The following is a 26,939-nucleotide window of genomic DNA, read 5'->3' as shown; positions in this document are numbered from 1 at the left end:
AATTCAATGTTTGTAGCTGGTTTAATAATAGATTTTCAATCCACTTCTCTTTTTTTGCTGAGACAACTACGGTCTGATTTAGTGAATCTCTTTGATTTGTAATCCTGATTGTTATATTATTAATATGCCCTTGATGCAAAGAGAGGGATAACTTTAAAAAGTGATCAGCTATTTTGCTTGGTGGCATTTATGACTTTGGTCAGAGGACGCATTATTTACAGGAAGATTTTCCCAAGCATCTGCAAGTAAATCAGCTCTGAAACGCAGCTTAATTGTTTAGGGCAAAGTGCATTTAGTTTCAAATTCCCAAGAACCTCCAGCTTCAGGCACAAAGTGCGTTTCCACAGATGGACGCTGGCATGTGGAAAAGCCACCGTGACTACCGTTCAGCTGACCTTTGGTTTAGGGCCAGCTGCCAATGGGAAATGCCAAGCTGTTATTTACATTCGTTCAAAAGAAGTGAGAAAACTGCAGAGATACTTGAAAGCAAAAAAAGGGGAAGAGATGTGGAAAAATAAAAAATAAAAACCCCTGCAGAGCCCAGCGAACTTCTGAGTCCTACAGCTGGGAAATTTCTTTCCGAGCTGCTGAGAGCAGGAGGACATCCCCTTCTCACTGCAGGACTGCTCTGAAGCGCCTGCTCACTTCAGCCGGACATTTGGGAGGATAGGTGCAGAGATGCCACACAGCATCCTAGGGAGGAGTATCCTAATTCTGAGGTGCCCAGGACCTCCCAGGGAGCCTGGGAGCAGCACAGAGCCAGCAACAAGGAGCCTGTTTGCAGGAGCTGGCCAGGCTACGTCCTCACTGCTGCAGAGCAAGAGGATTTTTCTCCTTAGCTTTGCTGCTGGGCCATACCTGCTCTCCTGCATTAGCAGAAAAGACAGAGCCTGGGCTTTGCACAGCTTGCTCGGCGTGGAAAGCAGTGGTGATTCCAGTTGGAGCAACTCCTGGAGTTCAAAATGTCTGTTTTTCTAAAAGCAAGTATGGGAAAGAATTAGGAAAGGAAATTTAATCCCCTGGAACCAGGCACTGGAACACCATAACCACTCCAAAGATACAGGAAAGTGTCTTCCAGAAACAGGTTAACAGCTTCAGAAAGGTATTATCCCATGACTTGGAATGCGTTTATTGTCCCCGCAGTGTCACAGCAGGAAAGTCACTCCACGAATTGTCTCAAAATCATATCCAAGGCAAAGCAGCGTGACTGACACATTCCAGCAGCATTTCTGCTTCTTCCAAACAGAAGCAATTTTTTTGTTTTGCTTTGTTTAATTTCAAATTGGCTGTCAGCTTTCTGGGCTTCTGGGGTTTATTTTTCTGTTCTCAGAAGTCACTCAATGCACTAGACGGGCTTTAAAATTCACGGGAACTCAAAGCAGCCAAGAAGCTCTGCGGTTTTGAAGCCAGTTCTCTAATGATGGACCAAACCTTGGTGCTGGAGGCTTCTCCACCACCTCCAGCTGAGGGACTGGGTTCTTCCCCATTTAGGGGAAGGGTTGAAAAGATAAAAATGGACCAAGAGCTCAGCTCCCTGTGCCTGTCCCTTCCCGTATGTCCAGCACGGCACCATGGAGAAGCTCCTGGGAACATGCAGCTGCCCCAGGGTCCATGGACAGAGGTGTGAGTACAAGGTAGGTGGATTAAGGCAGCAGCAGAGGTAGTGATAAAACTAGCCAAAGGAGACAAAGGCTTTTAAAACATGCCAAGAGATAAACAGCCAAGAGAAAGCACATCCTGGAGAGCCCATTAGAGCAAAGGACAGAAAGACATAACTAATGAGAATTGCTGACAAATGGCTCAGGCTTTGCAACTGCTTGCTCGCACCAGAGAGGGTAGCAGCAAAAAGGAGACCTGCAAGGGCATGTCCTCCCCAAAGGGGTCCCATGAGCACTTGCCAGCGACTACGGGAAGAGCAAGAGCTGCTGGTTGCCACTCAGTTGCGATTCCTTATGGCCACATAAGGAGGGATATACATCCTTCCACCTGCAATTCACCCCGCCACACTCCTCTTTGCAGAGGTGCCAGGCTACATCTGTAGCTTCCCTATGGCCACGCATGCGTCCTCCTGTTTGCACCGATACAAGCACGCATCCAGGCTGGGGGAGGCCAAGGTCCACATTTCCCCACTCTGTTCGAGGAGGGATCTGACTCAAAACCTCCAGCCTTTAAGGAGAGACTTGAACTCCTGCCCACAGCGTTCAGAGCCAAGTCTTTTTGGCTACAGCTTTCCTGTAGCCCCTGGTGTGAATGGCCTGTAGCCATTCACCCCCCCATGCTGCTGCATGCTTCTCGTGCAGACAGGAGCATTTACTTTCCCATTTTTAAGCCCAACACGTCACTCAAAGCAGACGACAGGAGCTCGAACGGCTGAGCTGGAAGAGACTGTCAGTCTCTGACCTTGAGTGGAGATGAGTCTGGCAGCACACTTACCTTTTACCACAGGAAATAACTGTGTCCTTCCATGGATGCCTTATGCCTGGGGACAGAGCTGCTCAGCCTGGCTGGAATTCACTGCACTGCGTTCGCAGACTGATACTCTACCTCCTCTGGGAAATAAGGCCCTCAGCCAATACGTTCAGTATCAGTGCAGTTCCTCTGCGAGTATCCTGTAGCTACTCTTAACACTTACAATATCCTGTAATTTACAGCCACCTTGCTAGACCAGAGCTTAAGACAGGCCTGCATTATGAAAGCAACAGTGGGCTGATGGGTACCTTAGAAGCGCAAGTGTTTACTTTGCAAATTACTTCACTTTTCAAAACAAATTCAGCCTTATCAATAGATGCACCTCACATTGCTTTGTATGAAGAATGTTGCATTGTTTGACTACTGCCATTAAGAAAATGTACTAACACACGTGTAGTATATGAAAAAAGTGCCTTGTGTGCTGGCTGCTACACAAATTTAGTGCCACAGTACAAACTGATCCTGATAGAAGCCAGATTTTCCCCCAATACCACAATCCCTTGTTCACCAACAAGTTCCATCAACTTCCATTAGAGTTGTCAAAGATGGTATAGACCAGGCTTTCATCACTTGCCTACGTTTAAGCACATGAGAAGTCAATGGTATCACTTGATGGTTTGAAGCTGAGTGTCTCCCTCCATGGGTGGAGCTCTCTCTATAATTTACTAGCACGTGGGGAACACATTAGTGTCCCACACATGAAAAATGAAATCCAGACCTGACCAAAACTTGGGGCGTTTGGCCATTCTGCTGGGTTTCTTCTCTTTTTCTTTGCAAGTGTTTTCCTGAAGTCAAGTTTTCTCTGTGAGCAAAGCCCATTGCAAGCTCTGAGTGCAAACATATGGGCTTCAGGATACTTTACCTGTAATAACATGTTCTGCTTATTTTTGAAGGAATGTGAAAACACTCCTGTGAGAACCAAGTCGAATAATCAGGGCCAGTCTATACAGAGATGAAAATCATTGGGAAGTGAACTACATCTGTGAGCGAGCCTTTGCCATTCCTGCCTGTCCAAACAGATCAATCAGCCCACTCTCGTGGTTTTACAGCGCTACGGCTTGACAGCTTCGTTCACATGCTGCTTTCACCTAAATTGTGCTAATCAGCTGGTCAGATAAAAGTTATTACGAAAGTTGGAGAAGTATAAATACACAGCTGCTTCTCTTACCTTCCACTGAGAAGGAAACCGATAACAACAGCCAGCAGAATGACTCCCACTGTTACAGACACAACAATTATAGGAATCTGGCTCTGGTCGCTGGATGCAGCTACTGCTGAGATGAGAAACAGAAAATGGAGATTAAGGTTAAAATGATAGTCAGAACTCACATGAGTCTTTCTAGTGAGGCTGCCAGCGAGGTTTCAAGTCTTACCAGTTCATTTCTTCTTTTACGGTTTGTGTTTCCCCCCTTTGCTGTTTCTAGTTTGGAAAGGGAATGAGTGGAAAGAAATCAAAAACACATGCAAAACCAAGCCAAAAACCCAGCAAAATTGCATCTCATCACTGAATTCAGAAACCAAAGCGATGCAGAACGCAGCCTTGAGTTTGCAAACTCAAGGTTGTCTTCCTGGTTTAGCTGCATTAGAAATCACACAGATAAAAGATGAAAACCCAACAGGTTCCCATTTGCAGAGAGAACATTTATGGAATGTTATTGTTAAGAGCCATGAGCAAGATCTCAGAGATAAACAGCATTACCTGCACTTCAAGAAGATATAAACAATTAAAAACTAACTCTTTGTGGCATCTACATCACACGGCCAGAAGGTGCCCTCTGTAAAACAGGAATTTTCTAAGGCACATACACTGGTTGGTCTTTTTACTGGCCAAGGGAAGCAGAACTCTCCCAGCCCATGCCTTGTAAAGAGCCCTCCTGCCAAAAGGCAGGAGATGAGTCCCATGATAAAGATGCTAGCAGAAAGGTCAGGAAAGCTGTTTGAGAACTGGGGTTTGCCACAGGTTAAGTAAAAGCAGGTGCGTAAGCTCCTGCAGCCTGTAAAATGGAAATGCTAACACCACCTGTATCTTGTTTATCCGCTTTGCACTGCAGGGGAAGGAGCCCATCTCTCCTCAGGGGTCTGCATGTGGGGTTCCCCAAGCAGAAAGCAAAGCCTTCTCACCCTGCCCTCTCCACTGCCAGCTTATTTAGCTGCATATATTTAACCACCCTGGGGTACCAATCTGGCTTCCTCCCTGCAAAACCAGCTCCCTGGTGTAAGCACTGCTGCTGTGCAGGGAAAAACCTCATTATAGCTCCTACTCTCATGCCAGCCCCGGATGAAGCTTCATCCACCCCGGGGAGCAGCAGGAATCGATTGCGCACTGAAGAAACCTTTAACTAAATGATTGAAGTAAAAAGGGGTCCTTAGCACAGGATTAACTTTATGGAGGCTATAAAATAACTGAATATAGTCCCATATTAATTGTTAAAAGAAAAGAAAGACAAAAAGGTATGGCATTAAATGTTGATCTGCAATGGGTTTCAAGTAGCTCTTCATATGGGAGCTCTCTGGTGCTCAGTGGTGAGCAGCATGGACCTGCTACAGCAGTGCAAATGATTTCAGAAGGATTGGCCCCCATACATTAAATATTTAATGTTAACTGCTCCAAACCTGTGCCATCATCCAGAAGTTTTATTAGCCTCACGGATTTATGGAGGCTCCTTAAGATGATGTTTTATTGCTTTCTTGACAAAATAATTAAAAAGAAAAACATTTAAAGGAGAACATTAAGCTGTGACTGGTGGTTTTTTGCATAGCTCGAGGGATGGGGAAATGAGATAAATCCTGCTGTGATCTATGGCAGCTAAAAAGCCTGAATTCATAAGCCGAGCTGGGACCTTGCTGCCATTTAAAGCCTGGGAGGGGGGAACCTGCATTACCCCTCCTCTACTTGGTGATATGTTCCCACTCCCACCCAGCTGATCAGCTGGATTAGCTCACCAATCCAGCCGAAAACCAGCTTTTGGCAAAGTTAGTTTTATCAGGGCTAGACAAGCTTGGTGGCATTTGGAAAGGAGGACCGCAGCAGGTGGATACACCCAGGAACAACTTCCACCCAGATAAAAAGGTTCCGCTGAAAAATGCAGCCCTGGCTGCATCGCGGCGCTTTGCAGAATTGTACATGCAGGCAGCAGTATGTAAAAAAACCCCGAAATTTGGAAAAAGAGAAAAGTCCAAAACAAGTTACGGCTTCCCCCCATTGCATTTCTCAGGCTGTTGTTTCCTATTTCCTCCAAGTGTATTAAAAATAACTTTACAGAAACCTTGCGAATTGGAAACAAAACCTGTTGTTTGGTCCAAACGATTTTGGAGGCTGTTTTTGATTCTCACAACAGTCACTGAAAGGTTTTCATTTGTGCTTGAATCAAAATAATTTGCTTTGGCTCTAACAAGACGTTCAGATCTGAACTCCAACGTAGCAGTGAGATTTCAATCTGTGTTTGCTTTCAGATTCTCCAGGATGTGCAGGAAAGCAGTGGGAGTCTGGTCACATTCCCACTACTAACATTGACTTTATATAGGGCCTTGGGGGGAAAAAAAGAAATCGCTTTTTAACAGGTTTTAAATGTCAAACGGAGCTGCATTTTGCAAGATACTGAGGCTTACGTTGCTTGTCAATTCTACCAAGCGTTGGAACATCTGGTTAAGTCCTGCTTCAGCCAGAGCTCAAGTCCAACAGAGGAACAGTTCCCAGCTCCCAAACTGAGGACCATGCAGCAGGTAGTCCTCCAACTATGCCGGCAGCTCCGTAGTATCAGAGAAGTACCTACTCCTCTGCCTTTAAAATGCTAAAAAGATTGGGGTGCAGGTATGACTAAATGACTCAAGGGGTTTAAAGTGTTTAAAGATATTATCACGTGATGTCCTCAAAAAGTCCTGATTAACACAGATACTTACCCAATGGACTTTATGGAAGTGCCATTATTTTTGGACCAGGATCGTAGGTACTGACAGCACTGGATCAAATGTGCATATATTTCATGTATTATTTATTAATAGTCTGGAACATTATTACCCAAATGACTCTAAACCAGAAACTTTCCAACTGCAAGCAAGATTTCCTTAGTATAATATAGAATAATTTTTGGCATAACATGATTTGGTTGCTACTTATAGGGCACAATTAATGGTTAATACAATAAGAAATACCTTAAATAGACCATTCTTATTGCATTAATGTTCTCATCATGATGCAATTTGCACTGTATTAGTTCAATCACTGGCTCCACAGCTACATCTGCACATGTATAATGATTCCTTTAAAATCTATTATGGCTTCAAAGGTAGCATGCATTGAAAAGACAACTTGGCATCTTCTTCTCAAAGATGATGAATTTTAAATGAAATGGAGTAACAGTAATCAAAGTATTGACAAATTTAAATTTCCAAGGAAAACATACAGAAGATTGGCTCTTTCCTACAGGAATGAACAGAGTATTTCCACCACAAAATTTCTCTTCCATGCAAACAGTATAAAAAAATTAATAAATGACAGTTGTACAAACTGAAATAGATAGGACATATTTTCTGAGGGAGAAAATAATCTTTGACACCTCTGCAAAAATTTGGTAATCGGGACGAAAAGAATTTCCCCACAGCTGTGCCTGAACACAGGCGAAAGAGCAGCTGAGCCTCTGCGTGCCTCAGGAGTTCACCCTGCCGCACAATCTGCTCCAGAATCCAGACCTGGATGATCAGATTCATTAAAAAAAAAAAAAAAAAAAATTAAAACCCCACACATTTGTAACAGACCAGGCAAAAGTCCTGCACCTGCAGTGCACATTTTTCCTATTTCTGATCACAAGTCAAATTCCTTTCCTCGAGGCTGTGGCATTGGCAGCCAGCAGAAACCATCTTTCAACTTGACAGGAACTTACACCAAAGACGCTAATGCTGGTTCAATTCTTCCCCTTGCAGAGAGGCACTATTTCAGGGTTTTTTCCCCAGACGCAAATATTTAGGAGAGCTCATGTCCTCTGCAGACAGCCATTAAGAGGTGTGAAGGAGCAGGTCTCATCCCCTCTGTCCCTCCTGAGAGGAGAGCTCTTGCCCTCTCTTGCATCAGCTCTCATAAATACAGGATTTTTCTAAGCAGGGAATGCTATGAATTTCTGGAGCCTGAAGACCTCCTGACTTCACCTCCTGCCTCACCAAGTGAGTCAAGGAAGCAAGGACAGATGTGTTAGCCTGTCTACTGCATGGTCATGATGTACCTGATATTTCCAAAGTCAAGGGATGAGGCCAGGACAAGGAAGAGCTCTCTGCAAAGGTATCGATCCCCTGACTCGTTTCTGGTAACCGTTCCAGAGACGCGACTGACAGTAATTAAAAGGACTTACACACTGGGCTGGTTTCAAACTCAAATCTTCGGCTGAAGCCACCGTAGCCGGCAGCTGTCCGGGCTCGGATCTGGAAGACGTACGCTGAGCCTGGTTTCAAGCCATCCGCCGTAATCGTCGTCTCTTTGGATTTGATGATGGTGTAGCTTGTCTCCTGGTCCTTTTCCCACCCACCCCCAAAAACCACAAAGTTCAAACACATAAATAGTAGCTCTTAGAGAAGATAGACTCTTAACAACCCCCACAGAAACGTTACAAAGGATGACCGAAATATGCATTTTTGAGGATCTCTTCCCCCCGCCCCACCCCTAAGGCCCTTTCTGCAGTACAAAATGTGAGATCTGATTTTCTCTTTTATAATCAATGACCCTAGGAGGTATGAAACAGAGCAGAGGGACCTTCCACCCATAAATGACAACGGGGACCAAATCGGCATCTGCAGTAGGAGCAGCTTTCCATTGCTCAGGATGTACACGGCCTGGGGCAATGGAGAAGTTCGTCCTACAAAGATCAATCCCAAGGCACGGGGAAGAGGAAAACAATCCCATTGCCTTAGAAAGGGATTTTAATTTATACCAAAACCACTTCCTAGTAATGTAATTAGGCCTAAAAGAGAATAATATTCATTGTACAACTTTATGCTGGCATTTCTAGAACCACAAATTAGACCTTGGGAAGGGAATAATAAACCAAAACTACAGGAAAATACCTAATTTTACATTGCTTTTCTGAAGCAATGAACTTGAAGAAAATTTGCTGAAATAAATCTTCATTTACATCAGTTTCTAATGCAAAAGAGTTTCAGTTCTTTGATTAAAATTTTGGTCAAATGCTTGGTAATTACTCTTCGAATTATTTACTGTAACACATAATCTAGACAAGAGCTCATAAATTAAGGACTACAAACTTGGGAACTGCTTTTTATTCACCATATCCTCTCAGATCCAAATTATTATGAGGTAAACAGGAGTTCTTAGTAATTCCCTACCAAGATTTCTGCATAGCTCTTAGGATCTGAACCAATTTTTCTTTTTTCTTTTTAAACGTAATGGGCAACTTTCCATAGACAGTAATATGCCTGGATAAAGCCCTGAGAATCTCCAGGTGTAGGATTACAGATCTTCTCATTGAAGCCTGTAGTTACACAAGACTGTTTTGGAGAAACATGTGTGTGTGTATACATCTATATCTATATATGCCTTTTTTTTCCTTGTTAAGGAGCAATTTCTCTTAAAGGAATGTGATCTGACAAAACTCAATTTTCCAAAACATTTAATATAGATCATTCTTATCCCTTGGAAATAAACGCTGCAAATTTACCCTTATAAAGGGCTGAAAACTGAGAGAATATAAATGACAGGATTAAGGATGACATCCCAAATCTAACTCAATGACTGGTTAAAAAGCAGTAAGTGAATATTAGTTCACATCTTTGCTTGTATGTCAACTCAATTAGGTTTTCAATACACTGTTGGCTTCTTCAAACATTTAAACACTTGAGCTTTCCTACGGAAAACACTAAGCTTCACTACCAGCCTGAAAGAAAGAAATCAAGACAGCATAAACTTGGACTGGCTGTAGGTACCTCCCCGTGAAGGACTTGCACTTGAAGAACTATTTACTGAAGCTACTTAAGACTAGTTCTGGACCACAAATACAGCATTTTAACACCCCCCACCCCACCCCGATTTGTTTGAAAACAAACTAAGTAAAACGAACAAATATATGGATTTTTTTGCTTTAATTATTTGCTCATTATCAAGGTTTCTAGAGGCTAATCTTCCCAGGCCACTCCACAGTAAGGATTCAATGCACCACAATGGTCATTCAAAGAAATTAATAAAAGAATCAGTAATGGATTATTTCCAGCAATAGCATATCCTGATTCTTGGTTTGTGCTTTAATCTTTTTGAAAACCTCAGCCCTATTTAAGCCTCTCACGCATCTTGTGCCCTTGCCCGAACTCCCTCATCTGCAAAAATAACGTTGATTTTATCCTGATGCAGATTTCTGAAAGTCTTTCCCCTGTTAGCATGGGCTGCTTGAGCAGGTCCCCCCCATGGTCAGAGAAAGAAGGGAGGAGGAGTAAGGACCCAGTCCTAGTTTGTGTTGAGTGGTTTCACCTGGGTCACAGACAGAACTAATAGAAGATCTTCCTTAAAATAGAAATTCAACTCCCCAAAAGAGTGAATTGTGAACAGTTTTCCTCTTGTTTTCATGTAGAAAGCCTGGCTGTTTCAGAAGAAAAAAAGAACACCTTACAATCCCAGCTAAGGCAAGAAACTGCTATTCAGTCAACTCTTGCAAGCCTGATTTTTGGAAATCTACACTCGGCTACTACTAGCAAAAGATGCTACTTAGACGAACTGCATTTCTTACCATTTTCATTTAAACTGCATTAATTTTGCAGGAAGAGAACAAGTTGCCATTTGAAATAGAGACTAGGAGAGGCAAGCTTTGTAGGAAGAGAGACTGTTTTCCATTAGACCGACAGCAAGGGCTGGAAAACCCAGGCCAGCTTTTAAGCCAGGATGCCCTTCTTCACATCAGAGCAGATACAATCTCTCTGCAAAACCCTTCTCCTCTCCTTACACCGCGGATGCAAAACCAAGTGAGAAATTGAAAAGCCAAAGGCAAGGGATAGCCTGATGTTTCTGCGAGGAGATAGGTGCTCGATCCCCAACCCCTCCTATTTTTAACAAATGAGCAGGCTCTATCTTAATGTGATAAGGCTGGAGAGGAATCTGACACGCAGATTTAATGTATTTGTTCAAGAGAAGTGGCACACTAATGGAAAACAACACCCTCATTTCAAGTCTTCCTAATCATTTACTGCAAAATCAATCTGACATTGATTTATGCATAAAATCGCTCCATTCCCTTCCATGACTCAAATAATTATAACTAAAAGAAGAGGACAGTAAAGAGAAGGTACTTGGGATGCTCAGCAATCAGTCCGTCACACCTTTTCAAAATATTTGATTTCATATTCCAGGATGATGCCGTTGGGTCGATCTGGCTCCTGCCAGGAAAGGGAGATGCTATTTTTAGTTATCTTCCCTTTTTTCACACTACTGACTGGAGAAGGTGCTGCAAGACAGAAGAAAAACAGAACAGACAAAAAAACATGGTTAGTAAGACAGTCTGCCCCTGCAGAAGTCAAACTCATCATAGCATCCTCCAATGCAAGGCGATTCTTAGCTACTGCAGATCAGCGGGGTCGTTTTCACCTCGGCGGTATTCGCCCATTTTTAACAACTGGATTCGCACAGATTTTCAGCAGCTATGGATCTGACTAGCATCGCCCACCCGAGAAAAGTAACAACGTGAACTACCATCAGCAGCTTACACATCAATCTTGTCTTTTCAAGCACTTTTCAAACACATCAACCACATAACTGGCCTTTTCAAATGTGTCAGGGAGCTATGTTGTCACAACAGAATTACATATTGATTACATATTGCTTGCTTTCAGCTGCTTTGAAGGCATGTGTTTTACAGAAGACCTTAGGTTACATAGGCTCCTTAACTATTTATTTTTTGGCTTGTGCAGTAGTTAAAGCCTAGATATCTTTTAGCCCCCTCCTTCCAGAACCAAGGAACAGGGTAGCAAGGGCATTACAACTTTTATAATTCAATTGCTCTCCATAAATATCACCGGGGTGTTATGGCTTGCATAGTGATGCTAATTCCTTGCAAATGGCAACCGTAAAGATTTTAATGGCTATCACAGCTCGGAAGTTCACGGCATGCTTGGGGAAGCCACAGAATGAAAGCAGCAATACCAGCTCTGCTCATTATTTTAAGATGCAGCCCTGAAAGGTTATCTGCCCTTTGCAGCACACACGTGCATCAGAAACAGGCTTGATCCTTTGTTTTCAGTCAGATATCTGCAGAGACTTTTCAAGTTATGGTTGTTACCACCCCTGGCAGCTCCCTAGCAAAAGTTGCTATGGGCAATGCAAACCTAACACCCCAGGTATTTCATGCCAGAGATTAGGAAACAACAGTGACTGAAAAGGGGACAGGACAAATTCATAGCCTCTAATTTACAGGGCCAAGAGCAGCTTCTCCAGAGGAAAAATCAGCCCCTGCCCGGCTTAGGGCCTTCGACTCACCCTCCGGACAGGCCAGCTCTTGCAAGGATTACAGGGGGGCTGGGAAGACCCACGGCAAAGACCTCTGTGGCCATATGGGGAACTGACTGCAAAGAGCAGTAGCAAATGACCACATTTTATCTTCCAAAATGTATTTGGAACTATGAAAAAAAAAAGACTTCTCCTATATGCAGGGCTAGCTAATTATAATACTAAAAAACCCCAACCCATTAAGTAAAATAAAGACAACAAACAAATTAATTTTGCCAGGTCTGATCTTCAGCCAAAAAAGTAAGGGAAGAGCTCCAGACAATTATCCCTGGACTGAAGGCTAGCAGCGAGCTTTCTCTTTAAAAGCAAGCTCCCGCATCTCAGTCTCTTTTCAGCCCCAGTTTTTCTCACTCCTGTTTACTAATCTCTCCCCCACTTGGCTCTTAGAGGATCCTGAAAGGTGTTGGCCATTTCCATATTGTTTTCTGCTGGACACCTGGCATCAAGCTGCACAGACAACACTTGCTTTTTAGCTGTGCATCCACCACCGTGCTCACAACTGCTCCACTGAGCAAGTAAAAACCACCTTGATTTGAATGATGATCATGTTATTTATGTAGGCACCGCACGGCGACCACCAACGATTTTTCATCCGCAAAAGTCACCTTACCCTTGGCTGATGTCCTCCACAATTTTTTGGGCTATGTGAAGGCGAATAACAACCTAGACTCAAACTGCTAATCTGCGATAGGACTTTCCAGTAATTAATCCAGGTGCCTAAATATGTGTTGTGCATGCATGTGCACAGCAAGCTAAGTTGTGCTTGTGAGATATATGGTCTGTGCACACGTGTACGGTCAGATGTGTTAGCCCAGAGAAGACACAGCGAGTAGCGAACTCCGTTAAAATAGGATGGACTTCCCTTCTAATACAAAGGGAGCTACATAGTTTTCAGAGGCATCGGAAGGCAACTCTCACTGGGAGGGGGGTGAGAGGCAACTAACAGGCAATTCCACAACCCTAGCTCAGTAGACAACACTGATCACTTCTTATCATGAGCGACTCGGATGCTATATATAGGGGATGGAGACACCACAGTACTCAGAAAAAGGGACCCGTGTCCCTCCGGGACTGTTCTCCAATGCCCCCAAATCCCTACAATGCCTATCCCAGGCTTGCAGAGCTGGCAGCAGAGGTCTGGCAGGATGGAGAAAGTCAGAGCTGAGCATTAAACCTTTTTAAACTCCTATTAGCAAAAGCAAACTTGAGAAGTGCAGCAAGGGGAGACCTCAGCCCTCCCTGGTATCAAACGCCTCTCAGGAAGGTGAAAACCACGTGATTTTCAGTGTCAAGATTGCCTGACCAAATAATGGTCTTTTCATCCGCTGTACTGAGGTTTTCTGAAGCGTTTATAGGACCAAGGCTCACAAGTGCTTTAAAAACAAGAGAACGAAACAAGTGCTCCCGAACTCTGCAGCAAAGTACTTCCCCGGGAGGTTCAGGGCAGTTTAGCTCTTGTTCACATGCATCAGCACACTACAACACGAAATGCACCACCAGCCATCCAAAAGTGCCCGTCAAACTCTTTATTCCCTTAAAACAGAGCATGCTCTTTAAAAAGCAGTGTGTAAAAAACTTTGCTAGTTAACAGCTTCATGGACTTAAATCTCTGCCCATGCAAGTCTCTAACATGTTCAATTGTGGCCCTTCAGAATGCTCTGCTCTACTGGGAAAAGGAGGGAAGATAAGAAAATGAGTAACTCAACTCTCAAAGTAAATTAGAAAAGGAGTAACTGTATCCTTTTTGAATCTCCTTCAAAAGAAGCGTTAAAGTGTAACCATGAGATAAAGGCCAATTAAGTAAATTCAATAAATCCCAGTGGGCTGGGATGATACGGCAGCTACTCTGCATCCTCAACGCATGGAGATTACGATGCTCTGAACTGAAGGAAGGAAGGTATAAGTATTTTAGAGTTTTCTTTGTCAAACAAAATGTAATCCAATCCAGGCAAGCAGACAAAGTCTGCAATCATTCCATCTTAAAAGCCTGCAACTGGATACTGTGCTATATGATCTCAGGAAAATAAAAGGATTACTTGAGACTTGTTTTTCAAAGGTCACTGCTTCTGCAAGGGCAGCATCCTCTTAATATAAAGAAGCCAAGCCACGGAGCACTTCCATTTGGAGTACAACAGGTAAAAAAATAAATTCACATGTGAGTCAAGATATATAAAGCTGTAATCTCCCATGTTTCTTATGTAAGCAGGCAGAAGTCTTGTTCAAATCCCTGCCTTGACACTACAAGGGGTGGATGTACATTGTGAATTGTTCACATGTTGCTTTACAAGTAATCTGCACATATGCATTAATTTCTCAGCAAGACACTCAAAATCAAAGAGGGATATTACATCATTTATGTTTATGTTCACCGTTCATGAAAACAGCCATGCGTGTGATGAAAGCAAACAGAAGATGTAACAAGGTGTGAAATAGCTAATGTACATTCTTGCTTTCATGAGACCAAAATTAATCAGGAAGCAAATAAAAGCACAGAAAACTGATTCTACCTTTTTTTTGTTCCGTTTCTAACATTTCTTAAGAAGAATAAGGGGACATGCCAAATAAATAAATGAAAGTTTCTGCAGAAGATGCATCATTAGTCACATCTGAATAACTACAGGAGATGATTTCACGAGGCATAGACCTTTTAGGACATTCTTTCTCTGCAACCTTTGATAATGACATTAGCACTGAATTAGCCATCTAGGCACCAAACCCAGTATTTACAACATACTGTGCTGTGTTCCACTAACATCTAATATACAATGATGCTTAGTGGAATAAAATGTTAATTATATTTTAAGAGAAACTAATGTTATCAGGTGAATGACCACTGCACCAAGATAAAACAAATAATCCAGTTTCTACATCTCATGGTCTATCTAATGCTCTCTCCAGCCCAATTACTTTTGCCTTGGTATTTTTCACTCTGGCAGAAACAACAGCTAATGGCTCCCCATCTCACCCTTAGCCCCACAGCCAGTGAAGTTTTCCATTTCTGATTAAAAAAAAAAAAAAAAAAAATAAAATACTAGCTCCCTTCATCCTCAGTGCAAAAACCAAGCCACCAGCCCAGGACCTTCAATCCAGCTTTAACTTCTGCCAGAACAGATCCTCACTTGGAGCAACCCAGAGTAGCCCAAGAAGAGATGCTGATTTACACGGGCAAAGGGGCTGGTACCTCTCCTTCCTTTGGCTCTCCAGGTATCTGGGCTTCAGGTCCCTTTCCAAAGACAACTAAGGCATCAAAGAGGAAGATCCTGCTGCTACCATCTCTGTCCTGGCTGCTGTTATAGACATCTATGACACAGATGTCTATAGATATAGACATCACCTTTTATAGACATCTATGCTATGGATTTTCATGTGTTTTTCATGTGTTTGCAATATCTTTTACCACGATTACATACCTGTATGTGCAAACATTTGGGATCTAACACTTCAGACCTTGCAATACACCTTGAGGTTCCTCCCTCCCTGTTCCTTTTGCAGTCTGAATTTATGCCAGAAGATTTAAAAGTCAAATTCACGCTTGTGATTAAATCAATACTTTCACCTGTCATCATATAACCAAATAGTAATACTATCATTAACGCACTTATAAAGCCAAGTTTAATTCAAGAAAATGAAACCTGTATCAGAAGAGTAACCACAAGACAAGTAATTCTGGTTGCACTTCAAAAGCCTGGTATATTGCAATTTTTCACTCAGTTTCTAATTAATGACATTATTGAAATTTTTTCTCAGGCCCTTGGTGACTTCAGAGTTTGGAGCAAGACCTGCATTATTCACTGAGTCACACTAAAGGCATGTGAAATTGCAGGCGGCTTCAAGCAGTGGATTCATTTAAAACAAGATACATACATTAGTTAAAACAGAAACACTGTTTTGAGAAGAAAAAAAAAAAAAAACTTCACTGTGTTATCTCTTTGCATTTCTGTATAGAAACGATATACTTTTAGAAAAGCTCAACACCCAATGATTCCCCTAAGAGTACTTTTACTGCGGATATGATAGCTGGGTCAGAACTTAGAGTTTAAGTCATAACTTGACTTTTGTGCTGCAACTTTTAATATACCAAAGTGTACCCCAGTTTGCCTGATAATGGGTTTCAAAACTCTTTGTCCCGGGAGGACAAGTAGTTGCAAACCATGCCTGGCTAGTTAGGGAAACAGGTTAGACCCCAATTTGCAGGTGCTTGTAAGTGCTTCTGAAAACTGAGTCCAGGGAATGAAAGGTCCTTGGACTACGTAGCATTAAATGCCATTTCAATTCTACCCAAGATCTTACATGGGATTTCAATGATGCACAGGCCCTAAACAGTGCAAGGGGGTAAATTTTAGCCCCAGGATTAAATCCAAACATCTTGCCAAATGTGAGCCCAGTGCTACAACACAGTTCATATATGGAGATCATCTTCTTTCAAATGATTTTTCAAGGTATCTCTTGAGTAGATGGGGACTTCATGCTGGCCCTTTTCACACATCAAATATCAAAACGAGAACACAATCTTCAAATTTCCTTGTCAACGAATATATAGTGTTTTTTCACATCTTCTACCTCCCAAGAATAAACATCTGAGGTAAATGCCAGGTCTTAGACCAATTTACAGTCTCTGTTACCCAGCTTCATTTTGAATGCCTCCAAAAACTGAGACGCCTTGATGTGTGCCTTGAAACAAAAGAGGTCACACGAGAGAGGAACCCAATTCAAGCACTCAGTGGCCCCGATAGAAGGCAGGGCCCTGTTTTTGTAACATGAGTCCATGGCTAACCCAAGGAACCAGATTTATCTCATATGAAAAGGGACGATCTTTCAGGTGGTTCCCACCGCAGTCCCTAAAAGATTAAATGCACCTCCTTGAGCTTGACATCAGGACATGATTTGAAGCCCAAGCTGGTCACAGAGCCAAGGTGCTCCCAGACCTTGCTGCCTCCCAGGTGGACACAGGGTTGGGTTTGTGCAAGGTGAAACCTAAATTGCTGCCTAATTCTCTTGGAGAGCCTGTCCTTTCTTCGACAAAGCTTTCCTCAGATAATTTCTCTCTAGACTTCTAATCCTTGGACCTAAGATACCAGAAAAGTACCTTTGCTAAAGGCAGAGAGCGCAGGATGGATGCTGTGATTTTGTGGACACTACTAACCCGATGCTTTTAATTACCAGCAGCCCCACTACAGAGAAGTGCTCATCTTTGGAAGATACAAAACAGAAAAAAACCTTCAATTCATACTCACATTAGAGAGATAACAGAAGTAATCTGCATGCAATTTGCATTAGCACAGGGATAACGGTTAATCTCTTATTTCTGATCTGTGTAACAGCTCAGGAGATATGCCTGGTTGAGACTGGGACTGCAATGCACCAGTGTGGTCTAAGGCTTCAAGATTTACTGTGCCCCAATTCCTGCTGTAATTCCACTGTGCTAGCACAGCCTAGGGGAAGGAGGGGTGCGTGCACGCCAAATTCACTTAATTCAAGGCCGCCTTTTCTCTGAGCATCTCCTGGACGATGTTGTAAGGAGAGAAACAGCAAAGAGAAAAACCAAGAGAAACCAAGTATCTTCTGTTTAACAGCCACTCGCTAACATCAGCTGATCCACCCATAAGACCTATTGCTTCTTGCTGAAAATCTTTTGATGAACACTCCATGATATTTAGCTACTCCTATAAAATGGTATGGAACAAATAGCAAGAGAGCAGTATTACTGCGTGTACAAAATCACTACTCAAATCCTCATTACATTAACTTGTGCTATAAAAAGTATCTATAAAATATACTTTGTTATTAAGAGTGATTACTGATTATTGATGCATAAGTTATGAAAGCAATAAAATGCATAGCTTTAAAGTGTTTGTATGCAGTCTTTTCCTCTTAATCAAAATATGATGTTAATTGTAAGAAAGCAGGGCTCAACACATACTCCTTGAAGGACAGTGGATGCAGCCAATGCAAGCTTTGCCATTCACAAAATATTTTGCCTTAGCAAAATACTGCTAAGACTCACTGAAGCGCCTACCTTTGTGGAGGCAACCCAAGCAGGTGTAGCAACATCTCATCTCCAGCACTCCTTTCTGTATGCCCTGTTGATGACTGCACGTGTGTTTCCAAAAATCAGTGCTTTTATCACAAAAAGCAAATAACTTCTAAAAAGTTTAGCATAATGAAGCTACACCGTGACACAGCTATCATACATTGCAATTGCGGCAGGATTACTAGCAGAGCCTAAAGACATCACAGGATCTGGGCACTAAACTACCGAGCCTTTGGGGCAAGACTACTTCATCAATCCTCATGTGCATACCACCCCATATACAACAGAGCCAGAATATTTAATGGAATCTATCACCTATCACTGCTATCTCCAAACACTGCATAATCTTGGGCAAGACTCTTAAAAGCACATGATTTCAAAAAATAGATTGGATTCTTGCCATTTGCCTTCTGTGTATGGAGTCGTACAGACATGCTTTTGGCTCCTGGCAATCACGGATGCGAGATGTGTACTCTTAAGGAGTGGAAGCTGCCTGCAGATTCACACGCCTTCCAGGCATGGGGCTTTAGGAAAACATGACCAGATATCACAAGAGAAAATTGCAGGTGATAGGAACCCCCTCTCCCGCAATCTTAAAAGATGTAAATTATAATAATGGCGTTAGCGGTAGTTTATCTCCAGATAGCACAAGCTAACTAGCATGGTCACCATTGGAAACGCCCACTGTTGGGATGCAGAGAAATGAGAAATGTCCTGGCACTTCAGTTGTCGAGAAATCCTCCATACTCTGTTATTTTCATTTCTTTCATGATTTCTGAGAAGACTTATCATAGACAACTGTAGAATATTGAGCACACTCATCTCAAGGGAGGGGAAGAATTACCTCCAGCTTGTTCACTCAACAAACACATTCAACGCCTTATCAGGAACACCGGAGTATAACAATTTTAAGGATTGTCTATATAATGAAGGCTACAAAGGGCACCATGCTCTGTAACATCAATCCAGGTAATTTTTTGCCCTTGAAACCTGAACACTTGCGAACACTCACCTGTATTTTGCAGGGACTCCAAAGCCAGAGTCACAGGCACCATGGTGCAAAATCCCCTTCATAAAGTAACAGACTGTTTAATAAAAAAAAAAATTAAAAAATTGGCCCGACAAGACTGGCCATGGCCATAATTCACTGTTTGGGAAACTTCTTTCCAATTGCCAGGCCTAGCATACATTCATTTGTACTTACAGCATCATCAGCCCCGAGTCCTGCACAGACAGTTCCTGTTGGGCTGTAATTTATCCTGATCCTGGGAAGGGAGAGGGAGACATTAGGGCATCACAGTTTGCCTGGGCTCAGGGAAAAGGGCTCTCTGCTGTCCCTAGCAGGTGCTTGCACCCGGGGCTGAGGTGTACCTGAGACGAAGGGCTGCCGGAGCAGGGAAGAGAGGCATGAAGGAGTTATCTTCCTATAGGGCACAGATCCACAGGGAATTGCAATACCTGGTTTTGCTTTTTCTAAGGCCTCTGGAAATCAAGATATTAAGTTTTTCTCAAAGCTGTTTGAGAAACTGAAGTTTGTGGTTAAGACCAGCACCAGATTCCTTCACGCCACAGAAGAGCTGTAATTTCCCTATATTCCATTAGTGGTTTAGTTGTGAAGCCTAAGAATAAATACTATTGACTCACAAGACTCTTATTATAAATTCATTCCTAGCAAGGTGATAAGGACTCCAGCTCTGATCCATCAAAGTGCTTTGGGAAAATGCTTAACTTAAAGCACATGAGTACTACCACTGTTGTCAGCACTTTGCTAGATCATAGCCACAGGGCTCAGCATTCTGCAGTAGAATCCTCATTATTGAATGCATTTATCAGGTTAGCTTCCAGCACACTTACCAGCACCTCTCCTATCATTAGTAACCTAATATCTTATTTGCATTTAAGCAAAAGCTTCCCTTTAAAAACCACATGCCATTAAAAACAAAACAAAACCATAGCTACTGAATAAAATGCATAAAACGTGCATGTTCTTGCTCCCTACCATAACTCACCTTCTTAATTCCTAGATTGGCTCCTTTCTTCATACAAGACTTGCTGCATCCTTCTTCCAGCTGCTATCAAACTCTAAACCTGGTAAATTCACAGACCATTTTTAAACTGCATGGGAAATTTCCTTCTCTGCCAAGCCTGCCACTCTGTATGATACAGCAATCAGTCTTGCTGATGAATTCTAATATTCAAGCCAAATTACTAAACACTCCAGTGAAATCAGAGGCAGCCAAATAAATTCCTTATGTTTCCACTTGAAGAACAGCTACTGAAGAGGTGCAGCAGGTCAGAGGGAAGAATGGGCAAAGTCCTTAACTCCCATGGTAGCTACTTTTGGATTTCCTATGGTACTTGGTGCCTCCTACCACCACCGCTCTTCTCTCGTGTCTCATACAGAAATGGGAGAAAAGCACAAGCCCACCACCTTTGACAGGACCCTGAGCTGGCCACAGCTTTGCAGAACCACATCCAGACCTTTTCCATAAGCAAGTTCCCCAGTGAAGACCAGAAGGCTTGAAATAAAATTCTTTTAAAAAAAAATCCAACAGGTTATATTAGAACAAAAACCTAGAACAGTAAAACCTCAAAGTGACTAGAGCTGAAATGGAAATTTTTATATACATGTGGTTATATATACCTGTGATCCATAAACCCACTCCCACCCTGTCCTTGGTTTCAGACTGACAGTGGCTTTTCTGAATCAGGGCAAACGCTGCTCAGGCTATCACTGTTTTAAAGGGAAATGGCAGACAAATAGAGACAAAATCTAACAGATCTCATCCTTGCTGCCAACTCAGACATCCTGCCCAGTTTTTTGGCACTGTGTGTCCATGGGTACCATTTGCCCTAAAATCTCAGGTTCCAAGCATTGAAATGAAGCTAACTAGAAAATTCAGCGCAGATCAAAGTGCACTACAGGTGCTTGGGAAAACATCTCTTGATACTACCAAGGGAAGGGGAAAGTGCTCGAGGGAGCTGGCGGCTCCATACTGTGCCCCACTTCGAATGTTGGGGAAAACACAGTGCATTTTGAGGGAATCCAAGAGGGAATCAGAGAACAAGCACAAGTTGAGAAAGCTATGAACAGAGACTGAAAGAAGCAGAGCTGTTCAGTCCTGGGGAAGAAGAGACTGAAAGAGAACATGAGTCTCCAAATAAGTAAAAGACTGCTGTCTCTGAAGCAAGACAAGCACAGAATTAAATTTAGGAACAGCTTTCTAAGGACAGAAATAATGAAGCACTGGGAAAAATCAGCCAGTGAACCTGTGGCACAACTGTCTTTGAAGGTTTTAAAGCAGGTTGGATGGGCACATCCTGAGATCCTTCCAGACACATGGCTCTACAAAGGCAGCTGGGCATCATAAGGTGAGCGATAAAAATAAAAAGGATCTTGAAAAGCAGAGATCTGGGAGACACACATTTCGTGCCATTTACCAGCCTGCACGTTTGTGCCAGGAGACGTTAAGGAAAAATCTGAATTGTTGAAAGCAGCTAGTCGCACAAAAGGATGGCACTGGGATAAAAAGCATCGGACCAGAGGAAATAATACTTTGCTTTCCGGCTCTGCCAGAGACTCGTAGCATGACCATGGACAAGTCACTTCATCTTTCCCTGCTGTTATCTGTGCAATGAAGATAATGATAATTCCTTTATCTATTTTGACTTGAGGAGCAGGAACTAACTATTCAGATGCTGCCAGCACAATCTTTGCTTTGGCCTGCAGGCACTGCTGTAAGGCAAATAAAGAAAAGAAGGAATACCTGCAAGCATTACTCCTGGCAGCCGACTTCTTCTCTTTAAATCACAAGAAACTTGGCAACACCATGCTGAGCTCAAACATGGAACAAAAACTCTACATGAGTGACAAAAAGGAAAATTACGGGGAAATTTGTGGTAAAGGTTTATTTTCATAATTTAATAACTCTCTCCAATTTCTGTTTCCAAGCAGAAGCACTAGTTGTGTGCTTAAAGACGAGCGCTGTGTAAAATTGCTTTTCTGAGGCAAAACTCGAGATCACGACTGAGCAACACAAAGCCCGGGATGAACATCAGTGCTTTGAATGGGATAAATGCAGCTGCATATGAAAGCGTGGCTCTTGACTCTCCTGCTCTGCAGAGGCACTACCTTCCTGCAGGAAGCAAATACAGGCTCTCTTCTCACAAAATATGGCAGGCTCTTCCTGTCCGGTTGGTTTCTGAAGGTGTTGAAAAGGATTTAGAGACAAACTCAGGAATACTCCAGAACACTTCTGACATGAAAACCCAATTTACAGGCTGTGCAGGGATTCTGTAGTCCAATTTTTCCCCTCTACTGTTGACAGGGTATGTCCCAAGCACTTGCCTACTCAGCTGGGTCACCACGGGCTCTGGAGGTCGGGGCAATGCTATGGGAACAGGAAAACAGCCTGAGCATCGGAGGGTGGGATTGCCATCCAGAAGCTAAATGCTCCCAACAGGGATTTCAGATGTTTTAAACTGTAGCTGCACACGTGATGCATAAACGGACACATCTTTAGCTTCTCCTCAGCATCAGAACTGTGGTCAAACAGGTTTCTGTCTGCGACATGCTGCTTAACGCAATTTACACTGATTCATGGCTGGTCCTCCCGTGACAGTATTTTTCACTGCTTTGTGGGTATGACTGATCAAAAATTAGGCGAGATATATGCACACAAGATAGCAGAGTGGAAATTTTCTGCCTTTTTGGCTTGCATTTCCAATAGTGCCGCTCTCTGAAGCATCAGGGGAAAAAATGTGCCACAAATCCACTTTCTAGATCCATCCAGCTCCTGGCTGCGAAACAAAACCACTGGCTTCACTATTCCTAGATATGGCTAGGAAGAGGCTTATAGGAATCAAGCAACATACTGCTTCAGAGTAAGCATTTGTGAAGCTGCACTCGCAAATATGTCTTGAGGCTTTGGTGATATCTTCTCATCCAGCATTCCCAAGACCTCATTAGAGAAAGATGGAGGTGAGACAAGTCTCACTGCATCCAGATTCCTCTTTTGGTTCATGACCAAAGGACTACAGATCTGGTTTTGGCAAGTTCTCCTTATAGTGATCATTCGCCTCCTCTCAGCTTTGTAAACTGCTAGAAGAGAAAAGGGGATTTCAACATGATCGGTCACTAGGGGTTCCTCCTTCAGGAGTTTCTTGGCTCTTTTCTCCACTTGGACCAGGGGATGTCTTGGATAGACCTAAGCAAGTGCCCTACTCCTTCCAGCCCTCTCACCTTCATCTTTATTCAGTGTGTGGACTAGACCACCACCAAGTTTAGTGTGGAATAAAAAATATGTATATGCATGTCTCCACACATGCAATATGTGCAAACAGGGAATACTTCCCTGTTCGGTATTACCCTGCATGTTTATGACTCCCCCTTGACCAACCTTCATGCTGCAAGTGCTCACCTCATCCAGTGGCTGGCTGAAATTGCGCCTTGAATGTGGCAGAAAGTAGTCCAAACGAGGCAGGTGACAGGATGGGGTAGCTACTAGAGCTTACTGCACAAATACCAGCAGCTCACAGGCATTTGTCTGCATCCTTATGGGCAAAGGGGTCCAGGAAGGCTGGACATTCTTTAAGGAGGAAGTCCTAAAGGCACAAGAGCGGGCTGTCCCCAGGTGCCGAAAGACGAGCCGGCGGGGAAGAAGACCGGCCTGGCTGACTAGAGAGCTCTGGCTCGAACTCAGGAAAAAGAGGAGAGTCTATGACCTCTGGAAGAAGGGGCGGGCAACTCAGGAGGACTACAAAGGTGTAGCGAGGCTGTGCAGGGAGAAAACTAGAAGGGCCAAAGCTGAGCTAGAGCTCAGTCTGGCTGCTGCTATAAAAGACAACAAAAAACACTTCTTCAAATACATTAGCAGCAAAAGGAGAGCTAAGGAGAATCTCCAGCCCCTAGTAGATGTGGGAGGAAACACAGTGACCAAGGATGAGGAAAAGGCTGAGGTACTTAATGCCTTCTTTGCCTCAGTCTTTATTAGCAGGGCCGAATGTTCTATGGGTACCCAGCCCCTGGAGTTGGAAGATAGGGATGGGGACCAGACTGGAGCCCCCATTATCCAGGGGGAAATGGTGAGTGACCTGCTGCACCACTTAGACACTCACAAGTCTATGGGGCCTGATGAGATCCACCCGAGAGTGTTGAAGGAGCTGGCAGATGTGCTCACCAAGCCCCTTTCCATCATTTACCAGCAGTACTGGCTAACTGGGGAAGTCCCTGCTGACTGGAGATTAGCGAATGTGACGCCCATCTTCAAGAAGGGCCGGAAGGAGGACCCGGGGAACTACAGGCCTGTCAGCCTGACCTCGGTGCCGGGGAAGCTGATGGAGCAGATCATCCTGAGTGCTATCACACGGCATGTAGAGAATAACCAGGGGATCAGGCCCAGCCAGCATGGGTTCAGGAAAGGCAGGTCCTGCTTGACCAACCTGATCTCCTTCTATGATAAGGTGACCCGCCTAGTGGATGAGGGGAAGTCTGTGGATGTTGTCTATCTAGACTTCAGTAAAGCCTTTGACACCGTTTCCCACGGCATTCTCCTGGAGAAACTGGCTGCTCATGGCTTGGACGGGTGTGCTCTTCGCTGGGTAAAGAACTGGCTGGACGGCCGGGCCCAGAGAGTGGTGGTGAATGGAGTTTACTCCGGTTGGCGGCCGGTCACAAGCGGTGTTCCCCAGGGCTCGGTGTTGGGGCCAGTTCTGTTTAACATCTTTATCAATGATCTGGATGAAGGGATCAAGTGCACTCTCAGTAAGTTTGCAGACGACACCAAGTTGTGTGGGAATGTTGATCTGCTGGAGGGTAGGCAGGCTCTGCAGAGGGACCTGGACAGGCTGGATCGACGGGCTGGGGTGAATTGTATGAGGTTTAACAAGGCCAAGTGCAAGGTCCTGCACTTGGGCCACAGCAACCCCATGCAACGCTACAGGCTTGGGGAAGAGTGGCTGGAAAGCTGCCTGGCAGAGAAGGACCTGGGGGTGTTGGTTGACAGCCGCCTGAATATGAGCCAGCAGTGTGCCCAGGCGGCCAAGAAGGCCAATGGCATCCTGGCCTGTATCAAAAATAGCGTGGCCAGCAGGACTAGGGAAGTGATTGTGCCCCTGTACTCGGCACTGGTGAGGCCGCACCTCGAATACTGTGTTCAGTTTTGGGCCCCCCACTACAAGAGGGATATTGAGGTACTGGAGCGCGTACAGAGAAGGGCAACGAAGCTGGTGAAGGGTCTGGAGCAGAAGTCTTATGAGGAGCGGCTGAGGGAGCTGGGACTGTTTAGCCTGGAGAAAAGGAGGCTGAGGGGAGACCTTATCGCTCTCTTCAACTACCTGAAAGGAGGTTGTAGAGAGGTGGGGGTCGGTCTCTTCTCCCAGGTAACAAGTGATAGGACGAGAGGAAATGGCCTCAAGTTGCGCCAGGGGAGGTTTAGACTGGATATTAGGAAATTTTTCTTCACCGAGAGGGTTATCAAGCATTGGAACAGACTGCCCAGGGAAGTGGTTGAGTCGCCATCCCTGGAGGTATTTAAAGGACGTTTGGATGAGGTACTTAGAGACATGGTGTAGTGGTGGTTTTTGGCAGTGTTAGGTTTATGGTTGGACTCGATGATCTTAAAGGTCTTTTCCAACCTATATGATTCTGTGATTCTGTGATTCCTTCACAGGATGTGATAATGTTAGCTCCCACTTGCTCTTGGAAAAAAGCAGTTTACAGCACCACTGAGGGCTACCCACCCAGTACAGGCGGGAGTTCATTAAGGTTTTCCTTCAGACGATGACTTGAGTCATCCATGGGGCTGTCAGCTCAAGATCAGATGTGTACAACAGCTTGTCTGCATGGGGCCAGGGCTCAAGCTACTTAGACTGAAGAGCCAGAAATTGAACCCTACAGGTTTCTCCACTATTCTGTTCCCCAGGATGTTGCCTATCAGGATGACTTTTCTCTCCTTAAATGTGCCCTGCATAAATGTGAGATGATAACAGTAAGTGGCATTAAAAATGCGAATGATGAATGCTATGCATCAGGCAGGATGATTAAATAACTAAGTGTAGATTCTGAGGTATATTCGCTTCTCCACCTTCTGGCATGATAATTGATGATCCCTAATCTATGGCAGAAACAAAACAGAGATTACCTCCTCTCAAACAATTCAGCTTCTATTCTCTTTTGTTTATTCCCCCCCCCTTCTATACAAGGGAAAGCCCATTAACTAGCTCTAACTGTTTTTAATGCAGCGGTATTGAAAACAGGATCCTAGCAATGCACGTAATTGATCCCGATTTTACAGGACCGCCTTCCAAGGAGTAGCAAAGGTGAAGCATTTGCCATTATCAAGGTCACTGCAGTGAATGCAAGAATAACAAAGACTTGGGTTTGCATCAGGATTCAATTACAGTGAAGTATTCAAATGTTGCTAGACTGCCCCCAAAGATACGAGAAGTACTCTAAGAGAGGTACACACAGTTAAGCGGTATTTAAAGAGCAGTATTTAAAATAGTTTAGTTAAAACTCTGTACAAATACACTGGATTCAACCAGAACGTGGTTTATGCTCATTTAACTTGAATTTGCAAATTTATAGGCAGCAGGTAAACCAAAATAATCAATTTTAAATCAATATCCCTAGATTTTAAGGCCAGAAGAGATAATTTAGCCCTCCCACAAAACACCACTGAGTTTTCATTTCCCTTTAAATCAATAATAATTCACCCCTGGGGGCAGATTACCAAACTTCACCACGCAGTGACTTGCTGGAGTATTGCCCATCTTGCCCTGTGTCCTTAATTACAAAACCACATTTATATCTAATAGTGATGTCTGCCTGGGTAAAGGAAGGGCACAACTTGAAAAAGGGGGTAAACTTGGTTAAAAAAAAAAGAACATTTTAACAGATAACGGAACTTTGTTCTAGAAATTAGTACTGAAGACAAAAAGTATATATAT

The 26,939-nt window shown here is 43.6% G+C and overlaps 1 protein-coding gene across 9 annotated transcripts in view; it reads right to left on the bottom strand.

Moving 5' to 3' along the window:
- Positions 1-26,939, bottom strand: part of EPHA5 (EPH receptor A5) — a 216,182-nt gene that overhangs the window by 57,638 nt on the left and 131,605 nt on the right. For 5 of the 9 annotated variants that reach the window (XM_075500803.1, XM_075500805.1, XM_075500799.1 and 2 more), the window contains 3 exons: positions 10,777-10,901; positions 7,812-7,971; positions 3,638-3,743 (listed from right to left, as the gene is read on the bottom strand). In XM_075500803.1, coding sequence (XP_075356918.1) covers positions 3,638-3,743; positions 7,812-7,971; positions 10,777-10,901 — 391 coding nt within the window. The remainder of the gene's footprint in view (positions 1-3,637; positions 3,744-7,811; positions 7,972-10,776; positions 10,902-26,939) is intronic. The other 4 variants (XM_075500806.1, XM_075500804.1, XM_075500800.1 and 1 more) reach the window with 1 other exon arrangement.

Source organism: Mycteria americana, chromosome 4 (genome assembly GCF_035582795.1).
Source record: "Mycteria americana isolate JAX WOST 10 ecotype Jacksonville Zoo and Gardens chromosome 4, USCA_MyAme_1.0, whole genome shotgun sequence".
NCBI classification, from domain to species: domain Eukaryota; kingdom Metazoa; phylum Chordata; class Aves; order Ciconiiformes; family Ciconiidae; genus Mycteria; species Mycteria americana.
The sequence above is the reverse complement of the archived record's forward strand: the minus strand, read 5'-3'. Positions and strand labels throughout refer to the sequence as shown.